We start from the raw sequence: 20388 nt of genomic DNA, 5'->3' as shown, positions 1-20388 counted from the left end.
CCCCCCCCCCCCCCCTCAGTTTTAACAAAGCACACACACTCGCGAGGAGGCAGACACAGACACAATCTGCACAAATACCCAAACTAAAACACACATGAACCAGAACAGTTAGATACAATTAGAAGACAGTGCTTTCCTTTTCAACAACTGCCTCCATCTAAATGTGACTTAAAGAATGATGAAGGAGAATAAAGAACCTACTGTAAGCAAAGAAAGTCGTGAAAATAGATTTTTGCTTGATTGATCCATCCTCCCGTTGGCTCACCAGTACAACTGATGATGTTTCATTTGTAATTCTTAAATTTGTGTACCCTCTTCTATAAATTCAGAGGTCATAACACAATACTGCTCTCTACAACATAGTAATGGGCTTCCAGATCTGGCATTTTATGCTTGTCAAACAGACGGCTATTAGGCCAGCTGCCCTCCAGGCAAAGCAATAGGCTGTTGAATGGGTGTGTGTATGTGTGTGTGTGTGTGTGTTTGGATGGGGTGGGGGGTGGGGGTCTAGATCCATAACAGTGACACTCAGCGAAGTTGGCAACCAGACTGGCAATGTGAAGACTTAAAGTAAAAAATTAACTTGTTGTTATAAAATAGACCCAAAAGTGTAAATTCACACTGACTTCTGAATATATTTTAGTATACATTTTAAAAATTGTATTTAGGTTTCTTTCAAAAGGGGATGAGAAGCTCAGCCAATAACGATGCCATGACTGAGGCGCGAGAGCAGTTCCCCGTGGACACGAGGGGTTATGAGGTCAAGCAGGTCAAGCGTGGCCTGAAGAAGGATTTCAATACATTTAAGAGGACAGAGCGGCGGAATGACCATTCAATCTGTCTGTCTGCAGCAACACATTTAGATTTACAACACCGGCAGATGTCAGTGCACACAAGCAGTCCGTGTAAGAGAATAACCCTGGAAGGACACATCATATTGCTTTCTAAAAGAAACGGGGACAAATACAGCAACTCCGTGTGTTGCTTTCCTTCCATCTGATTCAGGGCATGCCTATGAAGAATGTCTCACGCATCGTCCTGAGCTGTGTTTAGCTCAGGACACGGGACACAGAGATCGATAAAGGTGTACAGGATGATCCAGAGCACGTCTCTCTCTTCTCTCCACTTTGAGTTGATTTTTGTTCGCTATTTTCTCTCTGCAGGACACTGCAATGTGAATCAGACACACTGCTGTAGTACAAACGTAACAAAGTAACCTGGACCTTCTGTCTAAATTACGTCTCAATAATACAATGAAACACACAAAGGAGCCATTTCCAGAACAACTTAAGCTTTGTGCTAGTTCACATCTGAGAATTAGAATACTGCACTTATAGTATAAAAGGGTTTGAAGCTAAATGAAGTGGATAAAAGTGCAGCTTGTTGTCAATTTTAGATTAGGTAGATTGTAAATTTGCCTACCTGCGTTAGGTGTTTTGTTTAGGAATATCAAACCTCTATACACCTTCAAAACAAAACCTAAGAATTTCCTCTTTGTGGAAGACTTTTGTGTTTGCAGTCAAATCAAATGTCAAGTTTATAGGTTGCACTGCAACACTAACAATGCATACCACATTGTTAACAAAAAAAATTACTTTGGACCATGCAGAAACTGGCTTGTTTACTCGATCTTCCATTCTCTAAAACCAATTTTAAAATAAGATTTCAAACAAAGTGTTAGGCTGAAGAAAAAGTTATGTCATGTTGTAATGACTCATCTACACTGTGTGTATCAGACACATGGGCCTTAAAGAAATTATGCAAATGTTAGGAAATGATTTGTTTTGTGGTTGAAGGTAAGAAAGTAAGATGTCCTATCATCATGGTGCTAATAATGAAGCCTAACTCAAAACACTGATGACAAGGTTCTAAAGTATTACGAAAGGATGGCGTATTATGAATAATGCGTTGCATGGACAACAGCCCCACTTTGAGATGAGAACTAGAATAAGTTCTGTGGTTTGCATATGACTGTAACTGTCAGACTGACTAAGTGAAAAATTTTGTAAATAGCTGCTGGCAGTTCAAACAAAACCTTGTGTTCTGCACGCCAAACACATTTTTACTGTGGGTGGCAGCACTTTTACTTCAGCAGCACCTCAGTCCTGTTGAATCGCTAAATCTGTGACTGACATCCTTCTCCTCCTCTTGTATGAGTGTAAGCTCTGTTTGACCCCTTTTTATCCATCCATCCATCCATCCATCCATCCATCCATCCATCCATCCATCCATCCATCCATCCATCCATCCATCCATCCATCCATCCATCCATCTATCCATCCATCTATCCAACTAACCAACCATCCAACCAACCAACACAGCAGAAACATGCCATCACATACACGGATACAAAAAACATTCATATTACTGTAAGCAGTTTCAGCAGAGCAACACCTTTCAGTGTACATGCACACACTCACCCACCCATACACACACACACAACCTAATTTTGCCTACTATGGTACATACATGCTCCAGTCGGTTGTGCCAAGGTCACAGCTGAGCAGAGAGAACTAATGACCTATAATAAGACACAACCTTGACTGATGGGGACATTCAGTTAACTTGGCACTGGAGCAGCCAACAGAACCCCCACCCCCACCCCCTCCCCACAACACACACACAGTTCCACACCACCACAGCATTCACATACTCACACACACACACACACACACCTACAGAGTACACACACACATTTTGTGGTCTTTGATACTCAGCATCACTTCTGTATCAGCTCTCGTCCCAGAGGTGGACTTGAATCTCCAGTACTTTAAAATAACTTTACCTTTCAGATCTTGAATTTCCTCCTTTATGTTGTTTAAATATTTTAGTTGCGTTTTCTGGTCATAAGTCATTTTCTGTTGTCTTTTATAGACAAGGATAGTGTTTTACCCTTATTACACTATGATTTTTTTAAAAAGCTGTCCAATAAAAAGAGATTAACTGTAAAAAGTAAGTATTGAATGGCAATTATGTAATCACGTAAACACATAATCTACTGATTTCAGTTGATTTCATGTTTGCATATTTCTATAATAACAAGTTTTGTCTTGAAATTATTATAGACATCTGTGATTTGCTGTAAAAGAAAGAGATGTGGATTTTAATAAAACTGTCAAGCAGTTGAAGGTGATTTTATCAGGATGAAAATCGGATATTTTCATATTTCTATGAGGACACCTTCAGACAGCTGCACAGTTTCTAACCTCCACACGCACCTTGAACTACTTCTAAATAACATGAATCTGACAAAGACTAATCAGCTGTTTTCTTCAGCCTAACACAGTAATCAGTCCATGGAGAAAAATAAATAAATCTACTATATTTCAAGTACAGCCATTTGCATGTGGATTTCACTCTCTGTATTTACACACACAAAAAAATAATAGTTACATTTTTTCTCTCCACCCTGCACCTGATGCACGTTATTACTGACATCAAGGTGAAATTGAAATAAACTGCTGAATCTAATTTCTGCCAGCGCATCATAATGTGATATGTAGGGGTTTCGCAGTCATTTTGTGCAGTTGACAGAAACCAAACAGTATGATTATGTAAATCCGTTACAAATCAATTTACTGACATATGCAATCAACAGATTTTACAATTAATGCCTAACACAATGACAAAGACAAACACAATCCCTTTTTTTTTTGTCTGGTGATGTACATTTGTCATTTCTGCTTAGGTCTAATGCTTCTTCTAATTTGTCAGCTCAGCAACTCACGTTTGTGTGTCCGTGATTGGTGTGGCCTTGTCTGGAGGGAAGGTCCCCGAAAAGTTAAAAGTGCGCCGGGTGTGTCGGGATGGCTGACACACGGCTGACAGCATCCCAGTCAGCAACACACACACACACACGCACAAATGCACTGGGTGACAGAAACCTATTCAGCAGCAAAACTATCACTGCGTCTCATCAAATCAAGCTTTCAGTGTGACAGAAAGCAAAATATGCAAATATTCAGAAATTCTATTAAACTAAGACGACGATACAGTAGTTTGAAATATAGTGCCGTAATCTGTAACAAATTCCAATACAAGTTAATGTGATGATTAGTTTTGTGATGAGCTCAGTAATAATCCTTAAAATAAATCATTTTAAAACTATAAAAAAATTATATCTTCTGATTTTTTTGTTTGTTTGTTGTGTCCAAGTAATAGTTTCAACTTTTTCATTTCCAGACACCAGTTCCATCACAGAAATGTATCTGCCTTCACTCTGTGTTAAAAAAACTTTGCTGGTGTGAAGCTATCCAACCAAATATTCATCGGGGACTGTTGCTGAACTGAAGCTAAATGACTGATGCTCACTGTGAAAACAGTGACTCATCTGGAACACCTGATCCCAGATCTTTACATGAGGGATGATTGAACCAGAAATGAATTTTCACAGTCACAGCAGGTTTATTTCCCAGCAAAATACAAATTAGATTACTGTTTTTCTGTTTGATCTATAACTTTTTTCTACTTTATTGCTTTCTTTTTCAAAAACGTAAATATTTCTGATGAATTCTGCTTATATTGTTTCCTTTACAACATTATCTCATCAGCACTTCTGGTTCTTCTGATCACTATTGTCATTCACTGAATTTGTCCACCACCATGAAAGTAATGTGATAAGATTTTCCCAGAGGCAGTATTCCTCTGAATGTTTTCTTTGTCTTTAGCTAAGAAATTAATGTCATGATATTTTTGAAGAGGCAAAACTACCATTTATTGCACGTGGCTTAGTCTTTCTCCCTCCGATACAAATATTAGTGCTTTAAAATCAAAGACTAATTGCTGAGAACATATTTTTTGTATGCAATCTTTTACACTGCTATTTAATACAACATTAATAGCTGAACAATGTACAAACAAATTGACTTTTTTGTTCAGGTACCAATGATATTGTAACTAACAACTATACTCTTAAAATCCCTCTCCTATAAGTATTTAAAAAAACAAAAAAACAAACAAAATGAAAGCAGATCTTTAAATAACAACTCCCGCTTTCACCCAGGTAGAAAGTAGCTGTTTTTACTATTTTGCGATGAAACACAGATGAGCTGCACCACAAACAGGAGGTGGAGCATCTCTGACTCAAGCTGCTTTCAAAGAATCAACTGGGAACGTAACCAAAAATATCTGATGTGGAATTGTCAACTTGGAAATGTACATCATCAGGGGAGCGGACTGGAAGTTGCTGCAGGGTTGTTCTATTTTCAACACACTGTGTGTTTGTTGACTATCAGACAAGGAAGGAAAAAAAATCACCCACCAAAAAAAAGCAGAAGAAGAGAAGGTACTTTAGATAACGTGTTGTAGAAAAACCCTTAATCATGTAATGATGTGGAGTAAGAGGAATAGCCGTGACTCAGTGATATCTGTAAAAGCTGATGTTGGTTATGAGCTGATCTGGTGATACAGCAAAGATAAGGTTTCACTTTTATCATCAGTATGATAAAAGTTGTCATTGCTATGTTAACATTGAGAGCTTTTGTGTGATTACAAAACTTTTTATTTTTTCTTCGATTAGAACTAACTTATTCTTTTGATTATTTAATGCATCTCTGTCACAACGTTTGATTTAAGGTTGCTTATTTTGCCTGAGCTCCAGTCCAAAACACATTTTTACTGTATATTCTGCAATAAAAGAATAAAAAATCAGCTTTAATTGATGCTTTTATGTTTTTAGTCCACCTACTATGGAATGAAACCTGACATTTAAACATTTACCCTCTTCATTTTGACTTCAGTCTTCTTTAAAAGTTACCTGTTTCTCTCTTTCAGGGTTTCTGCACTTATTCTACAATTTTAGTGACGATCTGTTGGAGGAACAGAGGACCCAGGGTGCACGGCATCAATCCTGGATACTTGTTCTACCCTGAGAGAGGGCAGCTGTACCCTTTGTAGTACAAATCCTTTACTGTCAATGTAAAAAAAAATGTTGCTACCATATCTTTTACCCACAAAAACACTTTCGAAGTCGCTTTACAAAACCTAAAATAACACAGCCTTCAACTAAAAAGAAAGAAGACAACAACAACATAAAAACCCTACAGAAAGTGAGTATTTTATTGATGGTGGTTGGAGGAGGAACTAAAAAGATAAACATGATGTAAGTCATGGCTTTATTCTGTTCTCTGCCTGCTTCAGACATGGCACAAGATGACATGGTTGCACTGTGAAACTGTGATTCACTGAAAGTATCGCAGGAATTCTTTTTAACTTTTTTTTTCAGCCATCATTTATTTACAGACCAGATGCTATTACTACCTAACGCACTCATCCAAACCCTATCATGTTGTGAGTTTTAACTAATAACAGAGAGCAAACATGTTTGGCAGGGCCATTTGTGAATAATTCAGTATCAAAATCAAACATGAGACAGACAGACAGCTCTGCCTCAATTCTGGCTGTTTGCACAATTGTTATTAAAAAAAACCTACCAGAAATTCAGTCAAATATTACTCTGGTATGTGTATGTAGTATTATATGTAATGTTTTTAGCCAGCTGAGCAGAAAAATACCAACTCCACCTTGAAGCTAGAATCAACCTTTTCCTATCAGTCAGCATTCTGCAGAACTGCAGCATTTTACACATGCATTCTTTGAAGACACACTATAGAAACAAAGAAAAGACAAAAATAATCATCGTTACCCTTGTTTTTCAAATTCTGAACTGCATAAGACTTCCAAGACTGCACATACACTAAAGTTTAAAATTACACTGCCTGCTTTTCATGCTAAACTACCTCCTCCAGGTGCAATGAAGTCTTTCCTTCAGGGTCAAATGCACCCAAACCTGAATTTATATGTTGTGACGAAGTGATATTAAGAGTCAATAGTGTACTTTTAACTGGACATTCCAAGGGGTATAATGTCCTTGGGATATTAAAAAAACATGTTCCTATGAAGAAATGCAGCACAGAAGGATCAGATCAGCTTTCTTGTAAAGGATACAGTGGTACTACACATGCAGAAGGTTTATGGATGAAGTCTGCAACCGGAAAAGCAAAAGTGATTTCTCGACAGTCAGGTTGGAGCACGTTCAGACAGGAAGGGGAATCCATAATTGAGAGTTGGAATAAAAAAAATAAATAAAAAAAACACTGGAGATGAGGAAGGGCAGAATAATATTTTCTTCTAATCACGAAATGAGGCATTTTTTATTTTCCCAAAGGGGCCCCCTCCATGCACCCCCTCTCTTGTTTTTCTGCCTCTCGCCACCCTTTGCCTCCCCCTCCCCCCACCGAGAGAGCTAACTGTGAAGCGGCGTGATTACCATCGATCTGTCCCAACACAGCCCATTTCCTCAGCTCCAGAGTCTCTAAACTCTATGCTTGGTGGAGCTGCCACAAGGCCAGGACCACATGCAATCGTCCTTGGCTGGGAGCAGAGGCTTTCTCTCTCTCTCTCTCTCTCTCTCTCTCTCTCTCTCTTTCTTTCTTTCTTTCTTTATTTATTTTTATTGTGTCACACATGCAGCACTTTGCAGTGGTGTCAAGCAGATATGGCAGCATGTATTGACTTGATAAGCGCAGCTCGTTACACAAATTCAAACCCATAAAACCAAAGAAGGTGACAAAATTGATGGCCACGTGATTCTGGTTATCAGTGCACATCATGCTGGAGTGGCAGGTGGTTAAGCAGAGAATGGAAGACGTGGCAGCGCTGGGAGTGAGGGCGAACAAATGAAAGTAATTATCAAGCCGAACGGGCGTGAGTCCCAGGGGTCAACAAAGGGGTGTGTGTGTGTATATGTGTGTGTGTGTGTGTGTGTGTGAGAGAGAGAGAGGCAAGACTGCATTATTTCAACTGGATCAGCTTTATCTGTGAGTGTACAAGGCGCACCTGCCAAACATTCATTCACACGCACACACACACACACACACACTCGTGACACCCCATTTTGCTCTTTTAGGACCCTGATGAAAAACATTTGCCCTAATTCACAGAAAGGGGGCTAATGGGTGTGATGATATAGGAGTGGGGGCATCATCTGTCTCTCATACTCTTTCAGTACATTTCTGTCCATAATTTACTGTTTGTACATTAGTGCAGTTTTATTATCTTAATCCTTATGTAAAATTATTGGATATGGGAAAGGTTGTTTCCTCAGTGAATTGTGTAATTTAAAAACATTTTTTTATTGCCTTTATATGAGTTTTAGGAGGATAAAACTCTATCTACTTTTCCTTAAACACTGCTGTTTTAAGAGTTTAAAAAAAGAAAAGAAAATGCAACTGGACTTCTTTGCTTGTTTTTTGAAGACATTTTACATTTCATTCAAGGAGATTTTTTTAGTTTAAACTAAAAATAACAGAGTTCCAACCTTTAACACTGTAGTAAGTGGCTTTGTTTCTGCAAGCTGAACACACATGCAAATCACTCTCTCTTCCCTCTTTTCTGAGAGTCATTAAGGTCGCTCTGTAATGTTTAATGGTTGGGGACCCAGGAGTGCAGAGCGGCAGCAGGTAGACAGGCAGGCAGGTATTGTCTAAAGTGACTTTATTAAATAAAAAACAAAACCCAAGGGTGGCAGGTGACAAAATCCAGGACTGACCAGGAGTGTTATGTATGAGGATCTGACAGCGCATGAGTGAAAATGAGGAGCTTTTACTTACTGGAGGCATGGTTGCCAAGTGGGAGCAGGTAAATTGATTGCAAATGGCTGAAAAGTGATTGCCAGAGTAGCTGAGGGGAACTATGAGCAGGAAAACAGAAACTAACAAACACCAGGCTGAACACCAGGAAAACAGAATAACTAAGAACATGACACTTTCTTTCAGCTTTAAAGCTCATAGTTCTGCAAAAGTTCAGTTTGAACTGAGAAAGCTTCTCAACTGAGAAGAAATAAAAACGAAAAAAATTGGGAAACATTGAGGAAATATAGTGTATAAGTTTTGTTTCATCAGGACCTTACAAATGCCTATTGCCCATATTGCAATTTTTTTTTATTAAATATGTTATACATGAGCCTAGACAATCCTGTCTGCTGAAATCTTAATGTTTTTGCTTTATTTATTTATCTTTTCTTTTTAAAATGTATTTTAAAAAATAGTATAGAGTGTCTCACAACAAAGAATTATCTACATTTCCTAATTCGAATTCTAAAAGTCAACGATGCTAGTGGTAGATGGACAAGAAGTAGACATTAAAGTTTTTTTTGCAATAGTTGATTAGAGTCTGGAAACACTAATATTTTCCTATGCATTGTTTTTATGTTTCCATAGTTACTCAGACCTAAAAAAAAGTTAAAATCAAATTCTAAAATTAGGTGCATGTCTCTAAGTTGTGAATCTTCTTTTGCTGCCCTTTTAAAATAACAGCTGCAGAGCCAGTTATCCACTCCTGTCTCTTTTTTCTGTTTGATTTTTAGCATGCCACCCTGTCTCTTCTCATCTCACAGCACCACCTCCACACCTGCTGCCCACTTAGCCACTTCCTCCATCTGTTAGGATCTGAGTTTTTGAATTATGTTTTGTCTTCATGTTTCAGTTAGAGTTTATTGTTTGTTATTTGTCTCTTCCCTGTGCCTCAGCCACCATTCACTTCTCCTCAGTCACACTCTCTCTCTCTTCCTTTTTCTCACCCATTTACACCTGCCTCTAGCTCCATAATCATCTCACCTGTGCCCACTTCCACTAATCACCCTCTGCCTTTAATACCCGGTCACATTCTCTACCTCTCTGCTGGTTCATTGTCATACTCTTGTCTCCCTGATGTTCTGTTTGCTCGTGCCTTCTTGTCTCCCAGTGGTTCGTCTTTAGTCTCAGGTCTGTTCAGGTTTTGTTTAGTTAGTAAATGTTTTTGCATTTAGTTTAGGTTTTGCTGCCACGTCAGCCTTTGTTTTGGGTTTGCCTTTTATTTCTAAATAAATTAGTTTTTTTTTATCAACATGAGTCTGCGCTCAGGGTTCGCCTCCTTCACCCCAGTCTATGACACCATCCTTCTATCCTTTCTTTGTCGAGTTGCTGCTCCCAAATCGCCTCATCTTTCCTGTTCAAGTCTCAGCTCTGTCCATGGTCATTCAGCTTTGTATGAATAGGAAAGCTCCATTGTTTGCGAATAATTTCACTTTGAACACTGAACTTATTGTCTGACTTACCCTTGAGCATCAGAGGTGAGTCGGTCATTTTTAAAACAGAACAAAGGATGAAGAGTCAGTGTTAAGTTTAAGTTTTATTCTACACGCTTAGGAAATGCCTGTGCAGGAAAATCATAAACAAAACCAAAAACACATGTATATAATCTGCACTCTACTTACACAACTTACACTACTGTGTTTGTAATTTCAGTTTTTTTTAAAAGATTACTAACAAGAACCTTTTATTGTGGATTGAGATTATTTCTCTTTTGTATCAAGCTTATTATTAATATGTTAGATGTGTATTATTAGATATCTGCAAAAGACGGCAGGAGCAAGAGGAGGGTCAGAGCTTGAGGCTTGAAAAAGCAGTAAAAAGCACATCGCTCACCTTCAAATGACATGTAGGCTTATGATCATGCTCTCTCTCCCTTGAATTCTCTTCATTTCCTCTTATCTCTAACTCTCTCCTCTTTTTCACTCAAAAATACAGAATGACATCATCTGTTCGTCCTAATCTCCTCCTCTATATTTTCACATCCATCCTTCCTTCTCAGCACTTTTCCCTCAGTGGCTCCTCGGTGGAGACAGATACAGTCCAGAGCTCATGTGACTTCCGAAAGGATGTCAGATTTGATTCATTTTTGTTCAGTAAATCCTGAGCTCACAAACTGGGAAAAAATACTGCTGGGAGACCAGGAGGCACAACTACAGACTTCACGGATTTCTCCTCAGTAATGTGACGAACAAATCTTCACACACACACACACACACACGCACACACACTGGTTTTCAGTTACAAAGTTTCCATGAGAAATTCCATCACTGCTTCCATAACACCTCATACTCCCCCCACCCCCCACCTCCACAAGCGTCTGCTCCCAGTAAGGACCCTTAAAGTGGTGGATCAATAATTAGAACAATCCTTATTACATGTTCTCGTTTCCCTTCAGAGACTGAAGCTAATGTGGAACATCAGCAGCGTACAGAGGAGACGAGACGCTCTCTTGAACACAAGAGGGTACTTTACGTTTCTAGCCAGGGAGATATGAACTGATCAAATTGTAGTTTAAAGCTGGAAAACATAACAGCTACACTGCTAGGATTTCAAAAGTATTATTTTGTTTTACGTCTGAGAAACATATAGTTTTATGTTGCTTTAAACACAGTGATTAGGTGTTCATTATTGAATGCCAAAAGTGCGCAATATTGTTTTTGCCTGTGTCTTTGCATTTGCCTGTCTGTTAGCAAAACATCTCATGAACAGCTGGATGGATTTCAATCAAACTCTCAAAAAGTAATCATTGGATGTACATCTACAAGCGAACAACTTTTAGAGACACTCCACATCAAGATGGCTGCCACAACTAATTGACTTTAGCAAACACATACATGGCAATAACTAAGTCAAGTAAAGACAAATGTTAAACTAAAATACTCCGAGTGCTAGTACATCTCACAAAATTTTGCGGTATTGCATGACATTATGCTTAACATTATTTTCAAGGATTGACCAAAACAGCTATAACTCTGCCTTTTCTTAAAATGATCTTAGTTAACAAAGCACAAGTCTGAACTGCATGAAGTGAGGGTAATGTACAGGCATCCACAGAGACAGACACAGGTCTGCACCAGTTTTATTTGCATCAAGTAAATTAAAAAACAAAAAACAAAAGCTGTAGCAGTCATTATTATTCGCAAAAACAGAAGCTTGGCAGTCTCCATAAAGCCACACTGTGGTCATCAGCTGGTGCCATCTTGATCTTGAAAACACTGTAATTGAACAAGAGGAGTTCCCAGTGCCAATACAATTAACTGAAGCATGCTGTGCACCAAATTCATTAACCTCCATCTTTCATGGGCTGACGGGAGGAACAGAGCAGGGCAGGTAAGAGGTAATAAGACGGACATGAAATCTGCCTTTTTTCAGCCACAGAGGTAAAGGAGATTAAAGAGGATGAATTGAAACAAAAAGAAAATAAATAGGAGGGAAATTGATTAGAATAAACAGTAAGATTATGTGTTTCTCTCTGCCTCCTTGAAATCTGAAAATTGTTTTTTTTTTCTTCTGAGGCCAAGAAAGACTCCTGCCTTGCCCCTTTTTTCATGGGCCATATCTAAATACAGCACAGAGCTGCAGTATAATCCAATTTCAGTATTGCTACCATACTTCTACCGTTCATTCCCCTTGCTTTAGATTTACCAATGCTTTGAACCACTAAAGTAAGAGCGATGATGGTGATGACTGATGATATTCACCAGGGATGAGAAAGACCAGAAGTTGATCTATCAATGTCATGAGAGGAACAATACAGAATTCTGTTAAACCATCCTAAAAGATTTGTTTGAAAATGAACCATTATACTGCAAAAAAAAAGAAAGAAAAAATGTGAACAAAGCAGCCTCCTGCTGCATAAAGCTCACGACAGGACTAACAGGTATTGTACTGAAGCTCAATCTTTGTGCTGAAAAAATCATGTAAAACTGGGACACCTCTGAAGGAAACCTACGCTTTGCTTAGCTCTCTCTCAGGGAATCCACTGGAGGATCCTAGCTCCAGATAATGTCATTAGAAGAAAAACAGCTTGAAGAATTTATGTGGCATGATGGGGGGGTTGGGGGGGGGGGGTCCCGTTAAGATGACCACTGCAGCTACAAAATTGATGACTCAATCTCAGAGACAAAACGTGAACATTAATATCAGCATTTGTGCGAAGAAACATTTCTCATGGCTGAACCCACAAAGCAGAGCTCTCTCTATCATTCTCAGTTTCTCATTTAGCTGTAACCAGGGGTCTAATGGTGGAACAGCATTTCATCTTTACTTGCCTTCTTGATGATACAACCTATGTGCATACTTTATGCACACATAAAAGACAGACACCACCCAGGCCCACTGTTTTCCACAGATGTCCTGGACTTTCTAAGAAAATGTTTGATAAAAATCATTCAACCTTAGGCTGAGCTGTTTCTATCAAAAATCATTCTGTGTTTTACATATCTTCTGCAATTTACTTGGGTGTTCAAGGAGTTTATGCTTTAGTGTGAGACAGTCCTTACACTAAATGAAAACAACATTACCTCAAAGGAACGCATGTAATGAAAGTGAAAATTTTATTTGGTAAAATAATCTTTGCACGATGACACAAATCAACAACAATAAAGTTACAAAACCTGAGGTCCATACCAGATGAACGGAGGACAGAACTCGGCAGTGTTGGAGAATATTTCAAGTCCAGAATTTTCTTTCTTTACTTAATAACATCATCATGTAACACATTTGCATGATGAATGCCTTGTGGCGAGTTTGAAATACCACAAAGATAGAACCAACAGCTGCCTGCACTCCACCATTTATTACCAATCATCTGACCAATCAGAGCTAACTGAGACTGCTGGGAGAGAGAGAGAGAGAGATCTGAAATACGCAAAACAAGCATTTCAAACACAAGGTGACATAATGTGCTGCAGCAATAAGATATGATAAAACAGGTTTTGATTTGTTTAATTGCATTAAACCCATAACCATTGACATGACCATTAACACAACTTCTGAGGTAACTCGAAGTTAAAAACTGGATTCAGACAAAAACAAATATGCTGTCTTCACAAATGCTTTCAGCCCAGGACCTAAATCTTTCATTTTAACTTATGAGAACAGGCCTTTTTATAGTGGAGGTAATAATAAATGCTGTGCCCAAATCATAATAAAACATTAATAATAACATTATTGCTCTCAGATCAAGTCTTACATAAGATGATGGAAAAGAGCTTGAATTTACTTTAAATTTAAGGGAAAAACTCCAGACTTCTGGACAACAGCAGAAAAACCTTTACACTGATTAATGTCCTGGTGTAATTAGGGCAATGATAGACCTTGACAAGTCACATTGCCGAAGTGCATTTTAGGTGCACAACCTAAATTAACTCCACTAGAATATTTACGTAGCTGCACTTTATGACACATACAGTAATGATCCTGCTCTGCTCGCTGACTAATGCAACTCTGCTTTTACAAGTGTTCTCTATAGAAAGTTTTGTACCTTCTCTCCCATCTAAATATAGTATTTGTAGAGGCTGTGAAAAAAGTGACTCAAAGCAGATTGTTGCACAAGTTTGTTGCACAATTTGTACCATGGCAACCATGTTAACCATGCATATTCTCCTTTGTTTTTACTCTCTTTTTTTGGTCATTTTTAAAAATTTGTATCTGGGATTCCTTCTTAAACCTGTAACTGTCATGTCTTTCCAGTGCATCAGACCGTTTCTCTTCCTTGTAATGTTTGTCTCTGACTCTCACAATGCTTAGTCACTCAGTTCTCCAGGACAAAGTGAGAGTTGGAAGGCAATCAACAGGGGTAATGAGTGTATAAGCAAGGGTATCCACATCACATAAATAAAAAGATGGAAGAACTTAGTGTTTGAGAGCTTCAGCTCAGCGTGTGTGTGTGTGTACCTGACCCTTAGAGATGGCCAAAAGTTTTTTTTTGCAGACAAAGAAAAAACAAATGAAAAACAAATTAACTTTAGTGTTCGACTTTGCTCTGTCACAGTGTATCACTCGAAAGCAGCAGCATGAGCCAAACAACATCACTAATGATGAAAAAGTCACAAAGGGAATTGCTTGAGTGGATAGAGGGATGGTAAAACACCAGATGCAAGATGCAACAACAAAAGAGACAGGGCAGACAAGAGAAAGAAGCTAAAAAGTGATAGAAAAGTCAAGTGTAAATCAGTGTAAGGGCCGATACGGGACAGACCAGAGGAAAAAGCTGATCATCCTCAGGATGGTGCTGCTGGGCACATCCAATCAATACAAACATCTCCTCACATCTCCTCCCTTTCTCCTGTTCTCTTCTATGAAACTTGACCCTAAGTCAGAAGCTCTAATACAAATATTCACCCAAGATAAAAAAACATAGGAAAGTCTGCTCATATGTTTTAAACATTTCCTGCAACCTATAGGCGTCCATAAACTTACTCAACTGTAAGAACCTCTTTTCTTTAGTTTCAAAAAGATTTGGCTCACTTCTTGTACATGGGAAGGTCAAATAACATTGCCAGCAGCATAATTCAAAACCCGGCACCCATGGGCACAAACTGTTATTGAATTGATCTCTCACGGTCAAATCTCCAAGCATCAATATGCAAAAAGCCCTAAATGCTTTCAAAAACACTCATACAGTACAGTGACACATTTATTTTACTGACAAAAAAGTGAGTAAACGACACGTTCCTGCAGAAGGAGGTAGAAAAAGCATACATGCTCATTTTGCTCTCCGCTTTGTCCAGAACAAAGAGCTGACAAGTAAGAGAGACGGAAGAGGACAGAGATCCACGTGCTTTTCAGTTTCTCTTCCATCATATGAAAAAGCTTTGTCATCAATAAATCAGTTGAGTATGCATTATACATGGCTGTCTGTGCACACACACACATACAACAACCTACAAAAAAATTCACTAAAACCCTATTCCAAAATCACAATCAAGTGAAAATTGCACAACAAAAGTTATTTACATCATGTGTTCTCATTTAGAAAACAGGCAAGTGTAGCCTAACCTTTTGAAAAATGACTTTTTTATGGTATAAAACGATCTTTTTAACAAATCGCATGCTCTTTGAGGTGTAGTTTTTCTAATTATTAACAGTTGGCGGCAGGAAAACAAAAGCCTGAGTGTGCATCACATATGGGGACAGATTCCTGTGATCGTCCAATACAAAGAGGTGAAATGACCTATAACTTTAAACCAAAACCATCATCCAGTGCATATGTACTGGATGATGCAGGGTTAGCATGCAGGGTTAGAACCTATTTGAAATGAACAAGAAAACAAGCATAAGCAAATAACACAAGCCCCGGATTCAGTTTATTTGCAAATATGAACATACGTATACATGAACAAATGTATGTATGTAAGACCTTCAAGCCTCTTTGATATTGCTTGTTGAGCACACACACAGACACACACACACACACACACACACACACACAGAGTCACGCTCCAGTGACACCAGTGGAGCTGAACAGATGAAACCACCAGCCAGCCCTCGTCTGTTACCTTTCTCTTTTGTTCCCGGGACGCTACTCTCCTGCTCTTCCTCCGCTTCTCCTTCTCGTCCTCTAATGCATTCACATCCACTTCCCCCCGATTCTTCTTCAATTGGGAGGCCGCGTGCGCCATGATAGGTGGCAGAAAACAATGGAAAAGCACCCCACACTACACACGCGCGCCTCACCTGAAATCCCAGAGAAGTTCAGGGGCTGCTAGTGACAAAACCGGGATCTCAGAGGAAAAAATCGGGGCAGAAAAGGAAAGGGGGGGAAAGGGAAAAAAAATGCCCTCCTTGAAAAGGAGAATGGGGAAGAGTAGGGTTTTTTTTTCTTTAATAAAACTATGTATGTATATCCTGTGTGTCCTCTCTTGTGGTTGTTGCTCTGCTCTGCTTTCTTTCTTTTTTTTTATGTCAAAGTGGTGGAGCGATGGGAGAGGAGAGGCAGCATCTTCTCCTCATCTCCTCTTCCTCCTCCTCCTCCTTCTCCTCGTGTGTCATCCGCTGGTGGTGTGAGAGGAGCGTGTCCAGGAGAGGTGAGGACAAGCCGGATGGAGAGAAAAGAGACACGAGCATCGCCGCCACAGAGGTGGAAGGGAGGGAGGAGACAGAAAGAGGGAGGGATTGAGAAAGGAGGTGGAGGAGAGAGGGGAGTGGTTACCACGGTAACAACACTCTCTTTTAAATGGACTTTTCTAATTTTTTTTGTTTTACTGCTGTTTCTCCTTGCGCTGGTCCCTGTTGCTGCGCGTTGCTTGGTGCTCAGCTATGGAAGATGTGTGTTAGAATGAGTGCCTTTGTGTGTGTGAAAGAGAAAAACAACTGGAAAGAGATGAACTGTGTGTGAATGGTTGTGAGTGCATGAATGAAGCAAAGGCATTCCTTATAGGACTGGGGATAAAATATGTGGAGCAACAGTGGAATGGGTGTTTCTTTGCACATCTTTCTGCAACTATCACACATAGATCTCATTTGGAGGTGGCCAAGTAACAGCTTGAGTAGGGGAAGAATGTGAAAAGGACACGGGTGAAGGTAAAGAGGGACTGAGAGGATGCTGAATGTGCAATCACTTTAATTACCCTTGCATGCCTGCCCACATACATGCAGAGACAAGTGCTGTCAGATCTAAACTGTCACTCTGGTCATATTTAATGATTTTATAGTCTTCCTCAATAAATACATAACATAACCAAAACCCAATCTAGGTAATGAGCAAACCAGTCATCATTAATCAGTTACTCTGATGATTTTATGAATAATTTATTCAAATCACTGCCCATTCTCCTAAATTCTGGCATTGCAGTCATGTGCTTCTCTAAGCTCAGTGAAGCTCGGTGTTAAATCTTTCCGGGATCAATGACACCATCATGAGGAGGTCAGATATGGTCGAAGAGGCTTTTGTTTGTCTAAATCACTCAGGTCTTTGTTGAAAACAAAGAAGGAGGTGAGCACATAAGAAAAGGAAACACAACAAAACAAAGAGACAGGATGAGGCAAGCATAGATGGGATTTTTGTGACTGAAGAAGAGAGAAAAGTGAATCAAAGGGTGAAAAAGAGACGTCTAATTCGGGATGTCCTTCACAAGTGCCGTGCTCACGTCAGACATAGCAGCGTGGAGACAGATGGAGCAGCCATCTTTGTGTTGCCTGCGTGTCAGAAGCACCTATGAGCACTGCTGGGTCCTGCAGGGAAGCTGCCTCGTCACATGCCTGTTGGCTTGCCACAAATGCTACTTTATTTGTTCGTGGCTCTAAATGCACATATGGACTACATGGGAGCCATGTGGAGAGAAGCTGGGAATAAGAAAAGGAGATGATCAGATGCAGAGAGAGGAGAACAACCCTCCTGGGAGAGATGACAGGTTCAGCCTGTGGACACCAGTCGTGTAACGACCTAAGCGTGAAATTCCCTTTTCTCTCTCTCGCCCTCAAATCTATTCATCCTCACCACTTCATTTTTCTTTCTTTTCAAGCACAAGCACCAGCCACCAGCAAAAAAAAAAAAAAAACAGGGGGGGCTATAGTTGACTTACAGCCCCTATCATGCATCTGGGGGGTGTCACATTATGCCAAATTATCATGCGGTTGCTAGGCGAGGGCCAATGGGGTGGCTTTGGGGAGGACAGGATGGAAGGATAAGGAGCATGGAGAGGTATGAAGAAGGACTGAGCTGGGAGGGAGAAGAGGATGCAATGAGAAACCAGGGCAAACGTGCACACAATAAACAAATCAACAAACCAAAAACAGGAAAATCCATTGTTTAATGATGAATACAAATCTAAAATCATGTTGAATGAAAAACTGAATAATTTCTAAGGAACACTAAGTCTGTGGATAAATAACTCACTCATTGTTCTAAAGCAAACATTTAGTTAAATATTTGTCTTCTGACAAAACTCAATTCACACTTTGATAGCCAAAAGAAGACCATAAGCCACCTTTTCCCACCCAGTCAGAGTAAAGCCCACTGCCAACGTGTCCTATATTTTAGGCACCAGTATTTCACAAGCAAAGAAAATCAAACAGCTACTACAATGGAGGAGTGCTGGCTCAAAGGTTGATGACTATTGGATGTTTTCCACCATTTTCCAGGCACAAGGCCATGGACACATAATACACAGCCAGAGCAAAACTACCACTACTAGAAAAAACAACAACAACACACAATATGTAGAATATGCTACTAAATTGTTCTTTGTATAAATAAATAAAATGATCACCTAAGGCTTTTGTAACAACATGTATTTTTGATTGGAAAATGTTAAATTGTACCAAATTATAATGTTGCAAAATCTGATATTGTGACTGTCATTATTGATGTTGTCATAAAGAGGCAGTGCAAACTGCAGATAATAGTAAATGATCTGAAATTTTAGTTGTAATTCAATCCGTCCATCAAAAACAACACATTTAAAAAAGCAGCAAAGCCAAATTAGATATTAGTGAATAGAGAAATAAACATCCAAAACTTTGAATGTATTCAATAAAAAAGCAATCTCTGTTCGGATGTCCCTGAATCCGTTTTGTTTGACTCAGATTAACTGCAGTGATATGTCTCATCCTAAGTTTGTCTCCCTTTGCTCCCGTGGGTGCAACACTATCAAACACAGCAGCATCAGCCTCACTGACCTTTTTGACCCCTGCATCCACAGCAGTGTGTCCCTGCACACGAACAAAAACGGGCAAAGTGAGCTCTGTGTGTGGAGGGCTTGAACCGTTTGGGTCACTATGAGGTTATAAAGTAACACACTAAGAAAATCCACTTGAATGGCTTTGTTCACAACAGGTTTTTGAATAGTGCTTCTTGAAGAAGTTAAAAATCTTGACATAATTGCATTTTACTATCCATTTCTTTTTTACCTGTAATTTTATTTATTTATTTATTTATTGTGATTTAGATACTATTGAAGTAACTCTTAGCTTTAGTTACATTATTTTCTCAGCTTCAGAATAATATTGCAGACCATTCAGCCAAAATGTATTGACTGTCAAAATTAAAAACTGTTTTTAAACAGGGAAAATGTTATAACTAAGTGTCCCCATTTCGATGAGACAAAAACAAATTATTTGTTCTCTGCTGCCCTCTAGTGTTCAACACAATCAGCAACTGGCCTGTTACATTTAACATTTAACCTTTAAAGCATTGTTGCCATTAAAAATGATTTAAAACACAAGCTGTTAGACTAAACAAAAGTAATAGATAACAGCATTTATAGCCCAACAACTTACGTTTGCATTCTTACACTGAAAAGGATATAGGCAAGCTTCCCCTTTTCCTTAAGCTGTATTTTTTCCTCATAAAATATACTCAAATATATGTATATATTTATGTATTTGAGTCTTGATTGAGAGATATAACCCCTGATAAACGTGACTGTGATTAGATGCAGCAGCATAAAGTAATTGTAAACAGGAAGCTTATAATCCATTTAAAGCCCATTTGCCCATTTGCTGCTCTGCTAATGTGGAGAATTCATTGTCTGCTCTGAACAAATGCCTCCAGGAGGAACAAAAAGACATGTGAGATGGGAAGCATAGAGGGTAAAAGATCAAAAAATAAACCAAACTGCATAGACTGACAGAAACACACACTGACCCCACTCCTATGTTCTACAACTGCCTTAAAGGCAAACGCATCAACATGGAGGGAGCTGGTGTGTACAAGAGGCTGCAGAGATAGTCTTAAACACCATATGGTGAAAACAAACAAACAAACAAAAAAATCAGTTTCAAAAATACAAGTGAGTACAAAATCTGGATAGCT

The 20388-nt window shown here is 39.1% G+C and overlaps 1 protein-coding gene across 3 annotated transcripts in view; it reads right to left on the bottom strand.

Annotated features, from left to right (window-relative positions):
- The window catches only part of LOC108243499 (ankyrin-3), a 110513-nt gene that overhangs the window by 64283 nt on the left and 25842 nt on the right, over nt 1-20388 (bottom strand). Inside the window, exon 1 of one of the 3 annotated variants that reach the window (XM_037973504.1) lies at nt 16133-16719. The exons of the other annotated variants lie outside the window; for them this stretch is intronic. Coding sequence (XP_037829432.1) covers nt 16133-16255 — 123 coding nt within the window. The 5' untranslated portion in view covers nt 16256-16719. Of the gene's footprint in view, nt 1-16132; nt 16720-20388 lie in introns of those variants that run through there. 3 annotated transcript variants of the gene reach the window in all.

This window comes from Kryptolebias marmoratus, linkage group LG22 (assembly GCF_001649575.2).
Source record: "Kryptolebias marmoratus isolate JLee-2015 linkage group LG22, ASM164957v2, whole genome shotgun sequence".
NCBI lineage: Eukaryota > Metazoa > Chordata > Actinopteri > Cyprinodontiformes > Rivulidae > Kryptolebias > Kryptolebias marmoratus.
The sequence above is the reverse complement of the archived record's forward strand: the minus strand, read 5'-3'. Positions and strand labels throughout refer to the sequence as shown.